This window comes from Chanos chanos, chromosome 4 (genome assembly GCF_902362185.1).
Source record: "Chanos chanos chromosome 4, fChaCha1.1, whole genome shotgun sequence".
NCBI classification, from domain to species: Eukaryota; Metazoa; Chordata; class Actinopteri; order Gonorynchiformes; family Chanidae; genus Chanos; species Chanos chanos.
This window is the reverse complement of record NC_044498.1, coordinates 42,965,387-42,985,343: the sequence shown is the minus strand read 5'-3', so window position 1 is coordinate 42,985,343 and position 19,957 is coordinate 42,965,387. Positions and strand designations below refer to the sequence as shown.

Below are 19,957 nucleotides of genomic sequence, written 5' to 3'. Positions count from 1 at the left end.
AGACTACAACACAGTGACAGATACCGCTTCACAACCGAGTCACAGCCAGACTACAACACAGTGACAGATACCGCTTCACAACTAAGTAACAGCCAGACTACAACACAGTGACAGATACCGCTTCACAACCGAGTCACAGCCAGACTACAACACAGTGACAGATACCGCTTCACAACGAAGTAACAGCCTGACTACAACACAGTGACGGATACCACTTCACAACCGAGTCACAGCCAGACTACAACACAGTGACAGATACCACTTCACAACCGAGTCACAGCCAGACTACAACACAGCGACAGATACCGCTTCACAACGAAGTAACAGCCAGACTACAACACAGTGACAGATACCGCTTCACAACCGAGTCACAGCCAGACTACAACACAGTGACAGATACCGCTTCACAACTAAGTAACAGCCAGACTACAACACAGTGACAGATACCGCTTCACAACCGAGTCACAGCCAGACTACAACACAGTGACAGATACCGCTTCACAACGAAGTAACAGCCTGACTACAACACAGTGACGGATACCACTTCACAACCGAGTCACAGCCAGACTACAACACAGTGACAGATACCACTTCACAACCGAGTCACAGCCAGACTACAACACAGCGACAGATACCGCTTCACAACTAAGTAACAGCCAGACTACAACACAGTGACAGATACCGCTTCACAACCGAATCACAGCCAGACTACAACACAGTGACAGATACCGCTTCACAACGAAGTAACAGCCTGACTACAACACAGTGACGGATACCACTTCACAACCGAGTCACAGCCAGACTACAACACAGTGACAGATACCACTTCACAACCGAGTCACAGCCAGACTACAACACAATGACAGATACCACTTCACAACCGAGTCACAGCCAGACTACAGCACAGTGACAGATACCGCTTCACAACCGAGTCACAGCCAGACTACAACACAGTGACAGATACCGCTTCACAACTAAGTAACAGCCAGACTACAACACAGTGACAGATACCGCTTCACAACCGAGTCACAGCCAGACTACAACACAGTGACAGATACCGCTTCACAACGAAGTAACAGCCTGACTACAACACAGTGACGGATACCACTTCACAACCGAGTCACAGCCAGACTACAACACAGTGACAGATACCGCTTCACAACTAAGTAACAGCCAGACTACAACACAGTGACAGATACCGCTTCACAACCGAGTCACAGCCAGACTACAACACAGTGACAGATACCGCTTCACAACGAAGTAACAGCCTGACTACAACACAGTGACGGATACCACTTCACAACCGAGTCACAGCCAGACTACAACACAGTGACAGATACCACTTCACAACCGAGTCACAGCCAGACTACAACACAGCGACAGATACCGCTTCACAACTAAGTAACAGCCAGACTACAACACAGTGACAGATACCGCTTCACAACCGAATCACAGCCAGACTACAACACAGTGACAGATACCACTTCACAACCGAGTCACAGCCAGACTACAACACAATGACAGATACCACTTCACAACCGAGTCACAGCCAGACTACAGCACAGTGACAGATACCGCTTCACAACCGAGTCACAGCCAGACTACAACACAGTGACAGATACCACTTCACAACCGAGTCACAGCCAGACTACAGCACAGTGACAGATACCGCTTCACAACTAAGTAACAGCCAGACTACAGCACAGTGACAGATACCGCTTCACAACCGAGTCACAGCCAGACTACAACACAGTGACAGATACCGCTTCACAACTAAGTAACAGCCAGACTACAACACAGTGACAGATACCGCTTCACAACCGAGTCACAGCCAGACTACAACACAGTGACAGATACCGCTTCACAACGAAGTAACAGCCTGACTACAACACAGTGACGGATACCACTTCACAACCGAGTCACAGCCAGACTACAACACAGTGACAGATACCGCTTCACAACTAAGTAACAGCCAGACTACAACACAGTGACAGATACCGCTTCACAACCGAGTCACAGCCAGACTACAACACAGTGACAGATACCGCTTCACAACGAAGTAACAGCCTGACTACAACACAGTGACGGATACCACTTCACAACCGAGTCACAGCCAGACTACAACACAGTGACAGATACCACTTCACAACCGAGTCACAGCCAGACTACAACACAGCGACAGATACCGCTTCACAACTAAGTAACAGCCAGACTACAACACAGTGACAGATACCGCTTCACAACCGAATCACAGCCAGACTACAACACAGTGACAGATACCACTTCACAACCGAGTCACAGCCAGACTACAACACAATGACAGATACCACTTCACAACCGAGTCACAGCCAGACTACAGCACAGTGACAGATACCGCTTCACAACCGAGTCACAGCCAGACTACAACACAGTGACAGATACCACTTCACAACCGAGTCACAGCCAGACTACAGCACAGTGACAGATACCACTTCACAACCAAGTCACAGCCAGACTACAACACAGTGACAGATACCACTTCACAACCGAGTCACAGCCAGACTACAACACAATGACAGATACCGCTTCACAACCGAGTCACAGCCAGACTACAACACAGTGACAGATACCACTTCACAACCGAATCACAGCCAGACTACAACACAGTGACAGATACCGCTTCACAACCGAGTCACAGCCAGACTACAACACACCAACAGATACTGAGGCTAGCACGGCTACTGGACCGCAACACGCACATATGAACTTGTCGTTGTATATTAGTATATCTGCATACATTCCTATTGACCTTAATTTTCACTTAACCCCACCTATAACCCATGTGTAACCACATGACACGAACCAGAACAGCAAAATCTCTCTGAAAAATATTAAAGCGTCCCCTCACGAGGTCAGGCCTTGATTTTTGTATTCTCACGAGGGACCATTTGGTCCAAGAGCTTGAGCCACACACACAGTCTCTGTAGTCATTCTTCATACATAAAGAGCCATCTGAACCATTCACTATTCCCACCTCATTCTGCATGCGTTATATGGTATGCGTCTAAAAAACTCTGCACCAAAAATCTGAATTTCCTCTGACTGCTTATATTCTTGTGTCACTACACTGTCTGTGTGTATGTGGCTGTGTGTGTGTGTGTGTGTGTTTGTCTGTGTCTGTGAAAGGCAGAATTTGGGCGGTCCTTCAAACTAATGCACCATATTGGAAACAGCAGGGCCGGAGCAAAGGCCACAGAATACACATTCTGAAAGACATACACACACACACTAAATGGAATGCTTATTAGACATGTTTGTAGCATTTGGCTTTCATTATCTGATACACAGAGAACCCTCTGTCTCATGTGAGTGGAGCCTTAACCACACCCTCCATACACACTGACACACACCCACAGAGGGTTTCAGTCAGTCAGATCTCTTGTAAAGTGGGTAATTCAGTTTATATCAAACACAATTACAGACAAAAAAAAAATCTATTAAAAAACAATTTATTTTTAATTTGACATTTAAATTGACAGTGCTAAAAATACATTTTATTTTGATTGACAATCTTATTTAAGAGCAAAATTTTTACAGTACTTAAAATCAGGTAGTTATACTCAGAATAAAGAAAGAGAGGAATTAAAATGGACAAATGGAAGAACATGAAAAGGGGGGAAAAGGACATAAAAAGGGAGCTTGGCATTATTCCATAACAATCAACAATTTTGTATCTTTAAAAAAAAAAAAAAAAAACAAACAAAAACAAACAAACAAACAAAAAAACACCTACACAGGAGAGAAACCCTCAACCCAACAGTCATCTCTCTACCTTATCTGGCTGTAAAAGTGAACACAGCAGAAGAAAACTGTGAGTCTGTACATGAAATTACTGAGCAGCTCTGTACAAAATGTCACTGAATATTAGCACCCCCAAACAGAACAAAAACTTATTTCACTTTAATGTAATGGCCTGTTTAAGAATTCCCGCCATATCTCTACTCAATCCAATGTCCCTTCACATCATTTCTGTTTGTACAAATATGAACAGTCACTCAAACAGGCGGTATTGCACATTGAAAACAGGAAAACATAAAATAAAAGCTACACAGTAAGGACTGATTGTACAGTCTTTGGCACAGATGCTTCTAAAAAAAAAAAAAACTATTGTCTCCCATATGTTTATAAAATGAAATAAATTGTTCTTATTACACAGTTGTCCCATCATTACTTTGTCATTAGAATTTTAAGATTAACAAAGTCAATCAGAAAAACCAAGAGGGAAATGATAGAGTGTCACTTAGTGTTTAGGCTCTCCTTTCCAGCTGACCTTTGTATTGCCATTGAAGAGCCCCTGATCCATGCTCCCCATTGTAAGCACCGTTTCTGCCTTCCTCTGCTCTTACTGGTCTTACATTCAGGTTCCCACGGCGATGACTGTCATGATTCTCATAGCGCAGCGTATTCGTGGGGACGGATCAGCCGTGGTCAAGGGTTCTGAGCCCAGGAAATGATGATAACGCACAGGCTCAGAAGACCCACAATCACTCCAAACACCACCAGAGTGAAGGCCTGCAGGAGACAGCCGGGCAAGTCTGTTACAGCCCTCACGGGTCATTCAGGTATCAGGTACAGCAGTGAGTAGTGAAGCACAGTTGCACTGAGCTGGTAAGAGCAGCCCTGTTGTGGATTTGTGAAAAAGATGGAATGGAGTTGTAATGTAGAGTGAGACAGAGCAGTGTGTGAGACTCAGAGCTGGTTTCTTACCCCTGCAGAGGAAGCTGATCTAGGTGGATTTGTGCCAACTTTCAAGTAAAATATCCCTGGATATACAAACAGCAGACAGGTGGAGGTGGTGGAACCTAAAGACACAGTACTCAGTTTTATACACGTGTGTGTGTGTGTGTGTGTGTGTGCGCACTCAATACACAGAGCCAAAAAAAGCACATATTCATCAGCACTGGAGAGAGGCATTAAACCTGACAATCCTCAAAATTACATCTCTCTCCTTGGTATCCAGTTTTTATTTTGCCGCATAAAACTCTCCAACCGCTACGAACACGCGTGCGCATTTGGGAACAAACTTACCCACAACTCCAAACACATTCCTGATGTCTGGGACGTAGATGGCTAACAGCAGCACCACGGCGAGGAGAAGCAGAGTAGAGAGAGAGTGAGAGAGCCAAGAGAACGATCTCTCACCTCGAAACATCATCAACACTGCTTTTCGTGCCTGGGAGTAAAAAGAAGGGGGGAGTGGGGGGGGGTGAGAAAGACAAAGAGAAAGACAGACACAGACAAGAACGGATACTGCACCCCCCCCCCCCCCCTCCAAAAAGGGGCAAGCAGCGTTCTATGCAATGGCAATTTCTGTGAAATGTCAGCTATAGCGTACAGGGAGGCAAAAAAAAAAAAAAAATCCTGAATGGAGAGGCCTGTAAGACGCACCGGAAAGTGGATGAGGGGTATGGTGAGCAGGACGGCCAATAGGATGGCAAGTCGCACTGACATAATCAAGACATCCCGAGGCAGGTATGCGTCATAACCCAGCAGCAGCTCAGAGTTCACGTTGTCTGTGGGATGGACAGATTAAAGCCAATCAGTCTGCGGAAATGTCCGACAAACGTTCTCCTTTGACCATCTGAGTAACGATGCCTTCGAGGAAGCCTCGTTCAGCTTCACCAAGTTTTAAAGCCAGCTTTGAGAGCCCTTTTTTTTATACTACTTATAGTTGTTTTGGATCGAATCCAACAAACTTCAAGGCTTTATACAAAGCGATTGCTTTAAAACATTATTCTAGGATGATCACTTCTCCTATGGGTCATTTCCTTAAGAACAACTTATGAGTTATAATACCAGAATCCGCATTCCAGCACAATTATTCAAAGTCCAACTGTTGCTGCCAAACTTTTTTTGCTGACCGCCTTATTTATCACGAAGCTTCCCGCTGAAGCGCAGGGCATTTTATGACCGAGTCTGTTAGTACAATCTGTGCTTCGGTATGCTCTGTACTTGGGTTCCTTTACCGTAGAAAGTGAGGTAGCCAAACAGGGCAGAGATCAGGTAGACCAGGAAACTCAGAGAAATACTGATGTTGGTAACTTTCTGCATGCGTTGCTTTGTGGGCCTGGAAAACAGACAAACATGCCTATCACTGAAGCATGCGTAGGACAGAGGATGTGTAGAAAAGAGTAATAGCGCTAGTACATGGAATATGTGGAAAAAAAAGAATGGAAGTATTGGGCGACTTAGAGGTAATTATTAAATGACCACATCTATGATATTACTTTACGAACATAAACTTTAGAAATGGAACATATCAAGTAATAGTCAAGTGATTTGAATGACAGATCACAGTATGCTGTGGGGAAAAAGATATCTATTGATAGATTATATTCTTAAGCACATAAATAGTGATGCCACCCCCCCCCCACACACACACACACGCGCACATTAAATACATAGAGGCAAACTAAATGAGTCACAATTCATACCTTGTCATCGATGGTGTATGACGGCAAGAGATTCAATAAATACCAAACAAAGCGAATTTGCAGTGTATATTCATAATTACATTGTGATAAAATTCACACCAACCTGTGCAGCTCACAATAGATGGGCAGGACTGCTGTGTGGCACAGGAAGGAAAAGGCCATGGTGGGGACAGCATAAGCACTCTGAAACACACACACACACACACTTACACTTACACTTCAAGTTCTCTCACACATGAAGTGTGCGTGACTCTTCTCTATGAGCTGAGCTGTTTAAGTTGGGAAAGGAGGATCAAGCCCAACAGGATCGAACATTAAGGCAAATATTAGTGGTCAGGTTCTCCTGCTGTGCTGCGTGTTTGCAGTAAAAACACCTTCCCACAGCGGCGGGACGCGCTCGGCCAAATCACACATACCTTACTGGAAATGACAAACAGTTTGGGAGTGCACTCTGAGTCCGAGGCGTTTGACATCTGCGGAAAAATAAAACAAACAAATAAAAAAGGAAAAAGAAAAAACACAGAGCAAAAAAAGAAAATGACAATAACTTTCTTCAAAATTCACACAAAGCCAAATCAAGTGCAACTCAGGCAAAGTTATACTAATCTTCTGAAAGGGGCAGATACAATTGGTGGTTTAGCTGTAGTCCGCTATCCGTGGCGGCTGTTTAAGGAAACCATGGCGATACCCTCAGGCTAAGAGAGGTCAAAGGTGACATCCTACCGTGCAGCAAGGGTCTTTCCTGCCTATAAACACAGTGCTCATAGGACTGGCCCCTAGCCCCGCCCATTGTTCGCCCAGCAAACACATGACTAACCGCAACACACCCCATGTCCCAAATTTCTGAAATTTCAAACGATTCTCCCACGTTACAGACAAGCTTGCAACGGGACCACAACCACTTAATAAATGAATATTTGTGATCAGTGGGACAATGTGAACTTATGCTTGAATCAGTGTGGCCACATACAGATCTGATGGCTTCTTGGACTAATAGAAGCTCAAAGGAGGATAGTGTCACAGTCATATCTGCACCACACAATACTACTCCTGCAGCTGCTAATATGACAAACACAAATGTAACTAAGCAAATAACCAGTTCAATGAACAATCACTATTAACTTTGTATTACAGAGTAATCTAAAATGGATTGACATGTAGAGATAATAAGTTAGCACACTGAAAAGATATCAAATAGATTTTTTTTTTTTAAAGCACAATATTGATTTTGAAAGGCTCACCAGACTTAGGGTCAAATTAAGGGGAATGGGACAGGGGATGGACCAACTCTTAACCACCACCTAGAAGAGAGGGAGTAATGCACTGTAACCCACATTTAAACTTTTAAACTGGCTTTCAGTGGGAAAACCCCTTAAATGCAAATTTGAAAAATTCCAGACTAGCAAATATCCAAGGCAGAACTCACCACCACCGCAAAGAAGAGCATGAAGAGAAAGGCCAGACTGCTGGTGTAACCCAGAAAACCTGAAAGACAGAGAGAGAGAGAAAAAAAAAGATGAAATTATTATTAATATACCAACCACACACACACACGCACACGCACCTCATTTCTTGCATTACTCACCAATCTTGGGTAGGATAGCCAGAGGGAGGACCACACAGAGTGTCACCAATAGCAACAAATAATTGCCATTTTCATACCACTCACTATGAGAGAGAGAGAGAGAGAGAGAGAGAATGAATCTGGGAGGTATAAGACTGGACTCAAGTCAGGAATTAATACATAGCTTACAAATAATGGATAATATTAAAAAAATGAAAGCAGTAATATTAATCAATAATATAACTCCAAGGCAAATACTTCCAGTCTCCCCACAGAGCCCAACCATACGGCCCCCTCCCTCCATGCAGTTCTGTTTCTGAAATTTCTCCATCTCTCTCTAGATCCCGCTTTCCCCTTAACCTTTTCTCTCTGCATATTTCTCCATGCCTCATTCCTCTCTCTCTGGACTATACAGTCACTGCTGGATATTTGAGTTAATCCAATAAGCTCCACCATCATGTGGACCGAGTTAAAATCTTCGTCTCCCAAAGACAATATTTTTTATCATATTTTAGTTTCTTTTATTATATTTAGTTTTTTGTGGTAGTGCTTTGGGAGACTGCCTCAAAAGCCTGTTTGTGTGTGTGTGTGTGTGTGTGTGTGTGTGTGTGTGCGCGCGCTCGCACGTGCGCCAAGTGACTAACTTGCACTGCATCCATTTTCTTAAATTTCTACATCTGCTGATCAAATTCTGTCACCCAAAAATAAATACAACCAAAGATCAACATTCTCTCAGGAGAGGGCAACGTGATGACTGCTCATTCAAACCAAATATTAGGACAACCAACAGAAAGACCAGCATTGTGCTGGTAGATGACAAAAGAAAAACAAATAAAGTGTAGCGAGCTCGCTGGCTAGATACTTAAATCACACACACACACACACACCCCCACCCTCACCCCCACCCTCACCCCCACCCTCACCCCCACCCTCCAGATCTCCTTGCAGTGTAACATTAGTCTGCTATCTTTACAAAAGGCTGTCATCATTTGCACCAAGATGGGTGGCTGTTTCAGAAAAACCACTGACAGAGAGGACTAAAAAACTGGACTAAAAAACTGATTGAAGGAGCGGAACAGGACAAAAAAAAAAACAAAAGGAAGGTGATAGTTTAAAAAAAGAGAGAGAGAGAGCAAAACACCTGTAAAGGGGAGAGAGCACGGGCAGAGTGAACGATCCATTACAGAAACAGAGAGGGGGGGAAAAAAAAAAAAAAAAAAACTTTGAAAAGGACCATGCAGAGTCTCAACAGAACTGTTCCAGAACATTCTGGTGTCTCACCTCTCACCTGAAAAATGTTATTCTTAGCTATAGTTACTTTTCCCATAGATCTGTAAGCCTATGAACACGCAATTGGCCTTAAATAATGACTTGCGCAATGCTGGGGGAAAAAAATCCTCTTTCGCAAACCTACAGAAAATCATAGTTGTTGTCAACCTAGAACTTGAACCATTTCAAGAAATTTTAAACCCTAGCCTCTCCAACCATGCTAACCTATACCATGTTCAAACAGAGCACAAGTCAACTTAGGGCCACTTTGATAAGGCTATCAATGTACATCCAATGTCTGCCTTAAACTTACTGAAAGGATGAGTCAAACAGATTTGTCAAGTGTCAACATTACTCAGATCGACCTGACCACAAAAGGACTCACTCTGAAGTCTTCTGTAAAAACAGTAGCTGGAGAAAGCAGCCGAACCAAAACTCCAGAGATAAATGAGTCCGCCGAGGGGAAAAGCTTTTCTGTAAATTGCAAAAAATTATTATTAAACGTTCCGAGAGTGGTACATTTGCGTCCTTGTTTTTTTTTTTTTTTGTATCCACTACCCCCTCATTTACAACTGTGGTTTGTTTCCCTTCATCAGAGTCTGTAATTACACTGGCAAAACTGATCTGCCATTGTATCAGTTTGATTCGTGGGAACATGTGTGAGAGATTTGCGCACAAGGGGCCGTAATGTGAAGCAGCTGCGTCGGGACGACTCTGACGTTGACGGATTGAGCGAGAGGCAAACCGCAAGTCTGGCCAAGTCAGCGCGGCAGATAATAAAATAATTGCAAGTACATTCTTTTGCTTTGAGCTTCACTGAGTGTTACCACCCCCACCAACCCCCATACACCCCCCCCCCACCCCCACCCCCCATTTGACTCTCGCAGACGGTGATGAAAAATTCTCTCAGACGCATTTTTTCCTTTTTCCCCCAATTCCATGAGGCTGACACTAGATTTCCGTGCTGATTGCTGATCGAGGTGGCTCTACATGTTGCTCCAGCAGATTTTTCATGTGCTGAAACAATTGAGCCCCATCGTAATGTGACATATTACTCTGTGCAGGATGCCAGATTCCTTCCTCCTCTGCCTGTCAGCTTATAAGCTCACTTATCAGGAATAAAAGGAATTGGAAAAGGTAAGGTTTGGAAGTTTACAGCTGCTTAACCTTTACTGGTTTTGTTGTGTATATATATATATATATATATCAAATAAAATATTAATTATTTAAGTTTTTAAATTGAATGTCAAAGCGTTCTTATAACTAACAAGCCTTTGCTTGCTGGGGTTTCCCCACCCTCCTCGAGAAATCATTTTTGGTTTTAATGTGACAGTAGAGAGACTGGATGCACAGAGGAGGACTAAATGGCATAAAGTGGCAAAGATGGGGAAGCAAAAAAAAAAAGTCACTTACCCAGAAGTGCCTGGGCTCAGGAAGCTGGTGATGGTAGCAGGAAGTTCAGACTTTAGGATGAACATGTAGGTCGCCATGGCTACAGAGAAACAAGAGCACAGCAATTACTCGCTCAAATACGCCCACGCACACGTGCACACACACACACACACACACACACACACACACACACACACACACACACACACACACACACACAGAAATCTCTTACCAGAGTTCTATTCCTAATTAAAGGCAGGTGAGTTGAAATACACAAAACAGATACTAGACAAGACCACCCTGACCTCTTTTCCCCAACTAGCTTGTCATCAGACTCCCACAAACTGTTCCAGAGACAACAAAATGAGCAGTCAGACACTATCCAGACATGCCCGGTTTAAGAACTGGAAGTTATACAGCAGACTCGGGATGATAGAGAGCTGCTGAATAATTCTCTTTATCAATCTCCAAACCTCCCTGTCCAGAAACAAAAAAAAAAAAAAAAAATCAGGAAAAAGAAAAAACGAAAAAGAACATCTAAACCCCAAAGCTGTCTCATCTCTAGATCGTAAAACTGAGCAGTATCCCTGGAATAGCTTTTAATGAGCAGATTCCTGAAGTGACCTCTCTGCCTACTGCCCACACACCAAAGAAAACACTCACGCACACGAACATATGGCATATTTCACACCATGCAGTGCGGTATTAGAGCATGAGAGACTGACAAACTCATCTGTACCACACAAACGCTGTCAAATTACAGCAGACAACCACAAAACAAGCTTTATGAATCAGCAGAACTAATAAGTTAGATGGAACAGACACATTCCATGATGGCCACATGGGCACTGAACACAACACAGAGCGAGAATACTTACTCTCCTAAATGCACAGCTCTTCAGCAAGGGGAAGAAAAAAAGTTTACAGATATGTTTGTTTTTTGTTTGTTTGTTTTTTTTAAATCGGAACAGTACATACAACCATTATTTGAAGAAAGAGTGCAGGAGAGTATATAAGAGAGAGGGAGACTGAGCGCAGGAAAGAGTGTGTGTGTGTGTGTGTGTGTGAGAGGAGGGAAACAAAGTCCATATGAACAAGAGGGGGGAAAAAAAAAGAGAGAGAGAGAGAGATGTAGAAAGGTGGAGGGAAGAGGTGGAAGGCCAGAGGCAGTGTAGTAATAAGGGGTAATTGGCTAATCATTCGGAGGGCAGGGGAGCTGAGTGCTTTGTGAGAGCAGGGGGCTCACTAGTCCTCATAAAGCAAAGGAGCCGAAACGAGGAAGTTCAGAAACGGAGACTTCCTTCTGAGAGAGACAATCCTGTCAGGCCCCCCTTGAATGCCCACGGAAAAAGAAAGAAAGAAAAATAGAAAGAAAGAAAGAAAGAAAGAAAGAAAGAAAGAAAGAAAGAAAAACAGAAGAGTTGGGCCAAAACAACTCAGCCCCATTTTGCATCTCCCTCCTCTGTCCAAAACCAGGCGGAAAAACATATCCTAATCAAACCCAGTACCCCAAAGTTAAATCAGCTGTTTTCCCTTACAGCTATGCCCCTGCCATCCCATGAGTACTGCCCAGAGAAATGACTCATATTAATGAAGAGATGAAAACAATAAGCACAGGATAGACGTTCAGTGCTCTGTCTGGTCTTACCTCCAACATTCTGGATGAGAATAGTGCTGGCCACCAGGATCTAGAGAGAAAATCAGTCAGCATTACTACACAAGATTTAGAGCAAAAATCAGTCAGCATTACTACACAAGATCTAGAGAGAAAATCAGTCAACATTACTACACAGGATCTAGAAAGAAAACGCAGGATCTAGAGAGAAAATCAGTCAGCATTACTACACAAGATTTAGAGAGAAAACACAGGATCTAGAGAGAAAATCAGTCAGTATTACTACACAAGATTTAGAGAAACTGGTTTCACATACCTACTCTCAAGCTGAACTTTCATAGAGCAACGAGTGGGGGGTGGGGGGGCGTATTTTGAAATGAGATATGTACAAGCCAGGGTTTAATGAAATGTGGATATAGCCTTGTTCAGCAGCGAATGCATAAGAGAAAACACTCACCTTGCCCGGTTTCTGATAAGCTTTGTGTCCAAGGCCTTCATATGAGGTGATTCCTAAAGAGCAAAAACACATAGACAGACACATCACACACAAGTTGCGTATTCCTGGTGTAGTTTGCTAGTGGGTAGGTGTGTCTGAGTGGGTGTGTCTGGGTGTGATCAGGGTTGAACAGTTATATTACCTGTCTGGTCACACAGCTTAAGAAGGAGGTGAATGGAGTAAGCAGCTAGACTGGACACCAGCAGCAACAAAATACTACAGGAGAATGCACACCATTCAAAATTAGGCAAAACACCACAACACTGGATAATGATTACATGTTCGTACATGCACATGTGCGTGTGCGCGTGTGAGCCTTCTGACCTGAAGCCTATAATGCCAGTGTTGGCCATGGCATAAGCCAAACCAAGGATGCCAGCACCCATGATGGCATTCATCAGGTTAAAGACTGAGGAGGTGAGGGAAGCCCCCCTGGAGGCAACTCCCTAAAATAGTCCAAAATAAATAAATAAATAAGTAAATAAAAGAGAGAGAGAGACAAATTTCAATAACATGCATGGTAAACTGTACATTTTTTTCCTGATCCTGTTTAAATAGGTCTAACTATGAATAACTAATCAACAGGTAACAGTACCGTCAATGTCTTGGCTAACCTTAACAGGGCAGAAAACTGTTAACCCATTTTTTTCTGGGTTTCTGTGCCTAGTAATAGTTGTACCAATGCTAAGCATGGCACACTACTTGTTACTAATAACCAAACTAAGCCACTTAGTTTAGTCTAACCACAAACATCTATACAACAATTTCCTAACCGATAAACTTTACTGAAGGCTTCGCGTTAATTAAGATCTGCATGAAAGGCACAAAGGATAAAGACAGAATGACGTGTTTCCGGTTTAACCATACCGATAGGATAACTCACAAAACAGAGCAAATCATAATTAGGCCTATGGAGGGAAAAAAGTCTATTTTTTATAAGTAATGAATTTGTTGGGTTATATTTCTTACCAACATCCATTTTGTTTACATTTTAAAAGGCTTGTTCATTTTTTGTGTGACTTAACATTTCACTGTGCACTTCCGTCCAAAGCAACTTACAAAAACAACATTGCTAACATGCTCAAAACAACAAGCACGTGAAACTAGGGCCACCCCAAAGACTATGCATGGTTCTGGCGCTTTACTAAAGTCAGTTTATCTTTTTTTTTTAACATACTTTTTACACCTAAAATAAGAGGTCAGAGAGAGGCAGGTTTTGAGATTTTTGAATGTGTCCAGTATGAATGTGTGGTGTATTTCACAAAGAGATATTACATTAGCCTGATAAACATTTTTAGAAAAGAGTAAAAACCTGTCAAGTTAGAACTTTCCTAATCTTTTATTCAATTTAGTAATCTAGACAAATCTTTTTGGTGATCAAACTGATTGAGAAATGTTGCTTTATTGGAATAGCATTCTTTGACCAGTCATTATCAGTAGGTATTCTCTAACGAGAGAATACAAACAGTGGAATGTGTGATTAGATCAATCAGTACAGTCTACTTTAAGCAGAGTAGCCTGCGGCTGTCAGAGGCAAAATCTGACTTTCTTGACGGTAAAACACAGCTGGGTGTATGTGATATGCGCTTAAATTTAGTGTGTCAGAGTTTAGTGTGTGGCACTAAATTTCACACGGAACTTGTTTTTCATTAAAATGTAATCCCCACAGATGTGACACCTTAATGCAGGACTGCCTAATTTACAGGGTACAGGCTACACGTGACCAATTGTTTGGAATAGTTAAAGCAGAGGAACAAATCTCTTGGTCACGGGCAGTAGCTTTGCTCCCCTTGTACTAAGTCTAGTTGGCTAGCTGAACATTCTTCTAGCTGTCTCCCTTTCTGTCATCACATGATAAGTGTTTTCAGAGAGAATAACAATATAGCCTCCTCACGCTTAAAGGAAGAGATGTGGCCTAGGAAAGGAACGGAGACCCTTGACTGTTCAGAAATAAATAAGGCTTGTGATATATTCCTGTGTTAGACAAAAATGTGTTTTTTCCTTTGGACCGACCTGGAGGAATGGCAAAGAGTTCGAGAAGAGAAATAAAATAAAACAAAATAATGTGGCTACTGCAGCGCTCATTATATGCTTACATCTTTAAATAGTTTGGGCTTTGGCACTTTGTTTTCACTAAAAATCTACTTGGAGCATTGCCTCGTCATTATTCTAAGAGTATGTGTCTTTGCCGTGAATTTTTTTCCTGTTTGTGAGCGTCAGTTCAATTTAGACTAGCGATATGTCTAGAGAGGGCAGCCAAGAAGTCACTAAGGAGTAACTTCGCGTTCTTAAGAATAAAACTAAAACATATCATCGCGCTCACGTGTTGGGTTTCTTCATTGGCGTGAATCATAAAGTCAGATATATACATACGCACACAAGTGGAATGAAAAACGCTGAGATCCGTAAAACTGCAAGCAGAAGTGCTGAGTCAGAAAAACTAAGCGAGACAATCTTGTGATACCTGTGGCTGAACATTCTCACACACCATCGATGATAGACGTTTTCAACCATATAGTACAGTTAATACTTTAAATCATCATTCCATGTCTACAGTAATACAGTTACATTTCTACAATATTAAAACATCTTAACCAAAGATAAATCGTTTACCTGTGCCAACAAAGGGGTTGCTTCATTGTGATCCTCACCAATCGGTCTGTAATCGCTCCCCGCCTGCACGGTTGTGTTATAGTCATCCTTTCCCATTTTAACTTTTCAAGTTGCCCTTAGAGATGATTCCCTTCTTTTATGACCGCAGAGCAGGCTCAAACTTTCTATCAGCAAGGCAAATGTCCGCTTTTCAGTCATACTCTTTTCATCTCCTTGGATTGTTAAGTCCAACTACTAAATCTGAAGAGTCAAGTGACCACTGTTTACCGTCGACTTTTATATGATGTCATCCATTTTTTATCCAATCATGCCTCGATGAGTCCTAGTCCCCTAAAGATGACGTAATAAAAAATGTGTGCATGGCTGCTGTGATGTTCAGGTGAGAAAGGTTGTTTGCTTTGTCGATAAAGTACTCTGTCTGGACTGTGTTTTCAGAGAACAAAAAGATTAATTCTAGTTATCACGTACAAAATGACGTTATATTTTGTGAACCGATTTCAGTACTTAACGTGTATAAGGTTGTGCTCACCTCATGGAAGACAGAGAGCAAACGTGTCTTGGCTTAGTGGTAAAGGTGCGGTACAGTACAGCCTTTCACAAGCTAAGTTGAGCCCCCACCTCTTAATAATAAATATGTAAAAGCTTGCTCTTGATATTACTATCATTGATGTCTCTTTGGCGTTTTACTGCGATATTCTGAAGATATAATTCTTGTGGAAGTCCTCAGGGTTTAGATCGGGGTTGACCCGACCGCTGTTAGAATAAGATTTGAACAGTAACCATACTTAAGCAAAGTACTTTGTGTTTACTTGGTAATTACAAAGTATCCTTTACATGTTACGTGGCAATTTTATGATATTGTGTTTTTACATGAGCAAATAAGCCTCGTGTACAAGGATTATGCACATGCGTTTTAAAGAGGATACAGTGACTGGGGCGTATTCTGGTACTGTACCCATTTGTTTATTTGTGTTAGCTGGAATGCAGAAGTAAGGCAAAGCAAAGAGCGTGTGTCATAAATACCCCTGAATTTTGGTAAGACAGTGTGCTCAGCACCCTTGCTTTTTAACCTAAATAATTGAGTTACAACTTGTAAAACTATTGCAAATTCACAATTAAGCATAAATTCTTGTAGTTTTCTGGTTCCCAGATCATATCTCAAGACCTACAATCCCCGATTTTCACAGGACCGCCTACAGACTGCTTACCTATTTGGACGTTAAGAAGGGTCAAATTTTCTCCTGGTCTCTGTCGTGTGGGGCTCTGAGTTCAGAGCAAGCTCTTAAGATCTTTCCCCACCCTGCTGTCCATTTCAGTATCCAAACGCCCATGCCTGATCAACAGATGCCCCCAGCTGACGCAGGGCTGTACAGAGCCCCTCCGGAGGTCAGAGGGATGACCGTCCTGGATCGCGAAGCCTTCACACAGACGGTTAGCGTCCCTGCGCTACGGTTACCGACATGTGCCGTGAATAAACTAATGAAATCCCTGAAGAAAGTGGCCTTGCAGCGACCCGGTGTGAAGCGGGTGGTGGAGGAGGAGGAGGATAGCAATAACGATAACGGCAAATATCGCCTGCTTCTTTTGGACCCTCTGAGGGTGACCACAGCCGAGTCATTGAAGGATGAGGAAATGGCTGCTCTGAAAGCAGCCGGCGTTGAGCCTGACGTTCAGCGATATGAGCTGCAGTTAACGTACGATAACCTTAAAAGCGAGGAGATTTTACGCGCAGTACTGCCTGAGGGTCAGGACGTGACATCGGGCTTCAGTCGCGTTGGGCACATCGCTCATATGAACCTGCGCGATCACCAGTTACCTTACAGGAACCTTATAGGTGAGAGAATCAGCCAACGTGTTTCTTATTCAGGCATCAAACTGAAATTCAGTCTATTTATTTAAAATCCTCATACATTTACCTTAATATTAAAATTTAAAAGTAATTTAGTACAGTTCATTTATTTAACTGAGAATAAAAACAGTTGTTTTCGAACAGATGCATGACAGGAAGCTCCCTATTGAATGAGTTGTGGATGATCGTTCTTAAGCATGCAGCTGTTTACATGTGTAGCTCTAAAGACAATAACCAGCAAATCCATAATCTCTCCTATGAGTACCAGGCTGTGCAGAACACAGTTCAATTCTAAAATGCCTCACTCAATGATGGGTGACTAAGTGTGGGTTTACATGGCTTGTGTGCTCTGGTTAAGGTCAAGTCATCATGGACAAGAACCCAGGTGTGACCTGTGTGGTCAATAAGACCAACACTATTGACTCCACCTACCGGAACTTTCAGATGGAGGTGCTGGCAGGAGAAAACAACATGGTGGCTAAGGTCTGTTTGATTTCATCCACATACTACAGATCCATATAGGCTGATGCAGAACCTTAATGCTTTAACTGCGACGAAGATTCGAGCCGTAGAACACTAGTGTTATATCAGAGCTTCTAAAGAGCGAAAGCACTTTTTCAAAGTTTTATTTTTACACAGATTTTGAGGACCAAGTTACTGCTTTTCTGCTCTTTTTTTAAATCTCTATTTCTTTTTCTTCTCATGCCTGACCTTTGTCCCACCTACTTTCTCTTTCTTTCCATCTCATTCTTTCTCTCAACCTTTCTTCTCTAACCTTTCTCTTCCTCCTACTGTCACAGGTGCGTGAGAACGGAGTGAACTACGAGTTTGATTTCTCACGCGTGTACTGGAACCCTCGTCTGAGCACAGAACACGAGCGAGTGGTGGCAACGTTTCGCCGCGGTGATACGGTCTTGGACGTATTCGCCGGGGTCGGACCTTTCGCTATCCCAGCCGCCCGTCGAGGGTGCACCGTCCTGGCCAACGACTTGAACCCCGAATCCTACCACTGGCTCCAACACAACGCCAAACTCAATAAAGTTCACACCAAGGTCACGACCTTCAACCTGGACGGCCGCGAGTTTATCCGGGGGCCCCTGAAGGAGCAGCTGCCAGCCCTGCTGAAGGGTTCAGCAGGGGTCCATGTGATCATGAACTTACCTGCTCTGGCTCTAGAGTTCCTGGATGCATTCAGGGGTCTGTTCGTGGACCTAGACTATGAGCAGGAGCTTTCCTGTGAGTCCAACCTGCCTCACGTTCACTGTTATGGGTTCTCCAAGGAGGACAACCCACAAAGGGACGTTGTCCAGAGGGCTTCGGCCAGCCTGGGGGTGTCCCTGGAGGGACGCTGCACGGTGCACATGGTGAGGAACGTGGCACCAAATAAGGAAATGATGTGCGTGAGTTTCACGCTGCCCAAAGAGGTGTTGTTCAGCCGAGAGACCAAACACACAGGTGAGTTACACACAGTCATGAGCAGAACTGATGGTTCATAGTCAACCCAGTACAGGGACACTGTAGAAATCTTTCCATGTTACATTTTGTAATCATGCAGAAGAGTAGAGTTCGAAACCTGCAGTCACCGATTGTTCTCCTCTTAGAGGATCTTTGTTGGAAGAGGTAGATAAACTACTCATTCCTTTAAGATTATTTTAGAAGACCATAACGTGATTTGTGAAAAATCAAATTAATTACACTTTGATTACACAGGAATCACAAAATGATCTGTAATAACTGTTTCCAACATCCATGTTGAATCTTAAACATAGTCAGTGAAGTGTTTTAGATAAACCAGATTTTGTGAACTATTTTTTGTGTTCCCTGCATAATCAGTGTGTCTATTTTACATGCAATTCGCTTCATTTTTTTTTTAAACAAATCCTATTATATTTGTACAAAACAATGTTACAGGAATACGTAAGTACTTCTAACTATACAAATCAGTAGAGGAAAATCTCCGATGGTTGGAGTCAGGCTGTGTGACATGATATGAAATGACCCTATCTGTACAGTAAACATAGGAAGATACAGTCTGTCACTACAACCAACTGCAGACTGTATTAAAATGCCTGTTACGTAGGTAACCTATCAAAAATCCTTATCTTTTTCTTTCAGAAACAACTGGAGAACCATCTCCAAAGAGACAGAAATGTGAGGAGACAAATGACTGAAATCCAACAGTGGACCATCTACAAGGACTATAGCTGTTTTAATTTTTCTGTTTGACTACAGTTTTATTTTATAATAAATTGTCACAGACAAAACCACTGTTGTTATGAATATTTTTGCGTTAGAAACTACCATTGCTGTAATTGTAGACTCTGGGGACATTTTACAATCTACTGTCTTGGTTCTTTCCTCGTTCATTTGATCATGCTTGTTGCATGTCGCTGCATATCTACAGAGTTCAGACAAGATGACCAAGAGTCCATCTCCTACCCATTGATATCAAACAGTTCAAATGTTAATAACTCTCCAAAGAGCTGGTGTGCTTTCTTTTGACTTTTTTTTTTATTTTAAACAAATGTACATAAAAGGTATCAAAATGAACAATCCAAAAATATCTGTACATCTTGGTCCAGCCTCAGTCTAATGATTGCGTAAGTGTCAGTGAGTCCTCTTTGCTCAGGCCACTGTGAGAGTCAGCGCTCCTCAGAGAGTCAGCGCTCTTCAGAGGGATGACCGA

At 42.7% G+C, this 19,957-nt stretch overlaps 2 protein-coding genes across 2 annotated transcripts; one reads left to right on the top strand and one right to left on the bottom strand.

Moving 5' to 3' along the window:
• Positions 1-4,231: 4,231 nt before the first annotated feature.
• Positions 4,232-15,653, bottom strand: slc38a6 (solute carrier family 38 member 6). The gene is made up of 16 exons (XM_030771925.1): positions 15,423-15,653; positions 13,134-13,255; positions 12,952-13,025; positions 12,771-12,823; positions 12,347-12,386; positions 10,720-10,798; positions 8,059-8,141; positions 7,900-7,958; positions 7,715-7,774; positions 6,890-6,946; positions 6,577-6,656; positions 6,006-6,106; positions 5,428-5,552; positions 5,068-5,212; positions 4,747-4,841; positions 4,232-4,551 (listed from the first exon to the last, which is right to left on the bottom strand). The coding sequence occupies exons 1-16, from the start codon at positions 15,516-15,518 to the stop codon at positions 4,468-4,470; spliced, it is 1,353 nt and encodes a 450-aa protein (XP_030627785.1). The 5' UTR covers positions 15,519-15,653; the 3' UTR covers positions 4,232-4,467.
• A 123-nt stretch (positions 15,654-15,776) lies between these two features.
• On the top strand, positions 15,777-19,492 carry trmt5 (tRNA methyltransferase 5). Its single transcript, XM_030771885.1, has 5 exons — positions 15,777-15,801; positions 16,739-17,256; positions 17,630-17,754; positions 18,072-18,726; positions 19,387-19,492. Exons 1-5 carry the CDS (start codon positions 15,782-15,784, stop codon positions 19,440-19,442), a joined length of 1,374 nt encoding a protein of 457 aa, XP_030627745.1. The 5' UTR covers positions 15,777-15,781; the 3' UTR covers positions 19,443-19,492.
• The last annotated feature ends 465 nt before the right edge of the window (positions 19,493-19,957 follow it).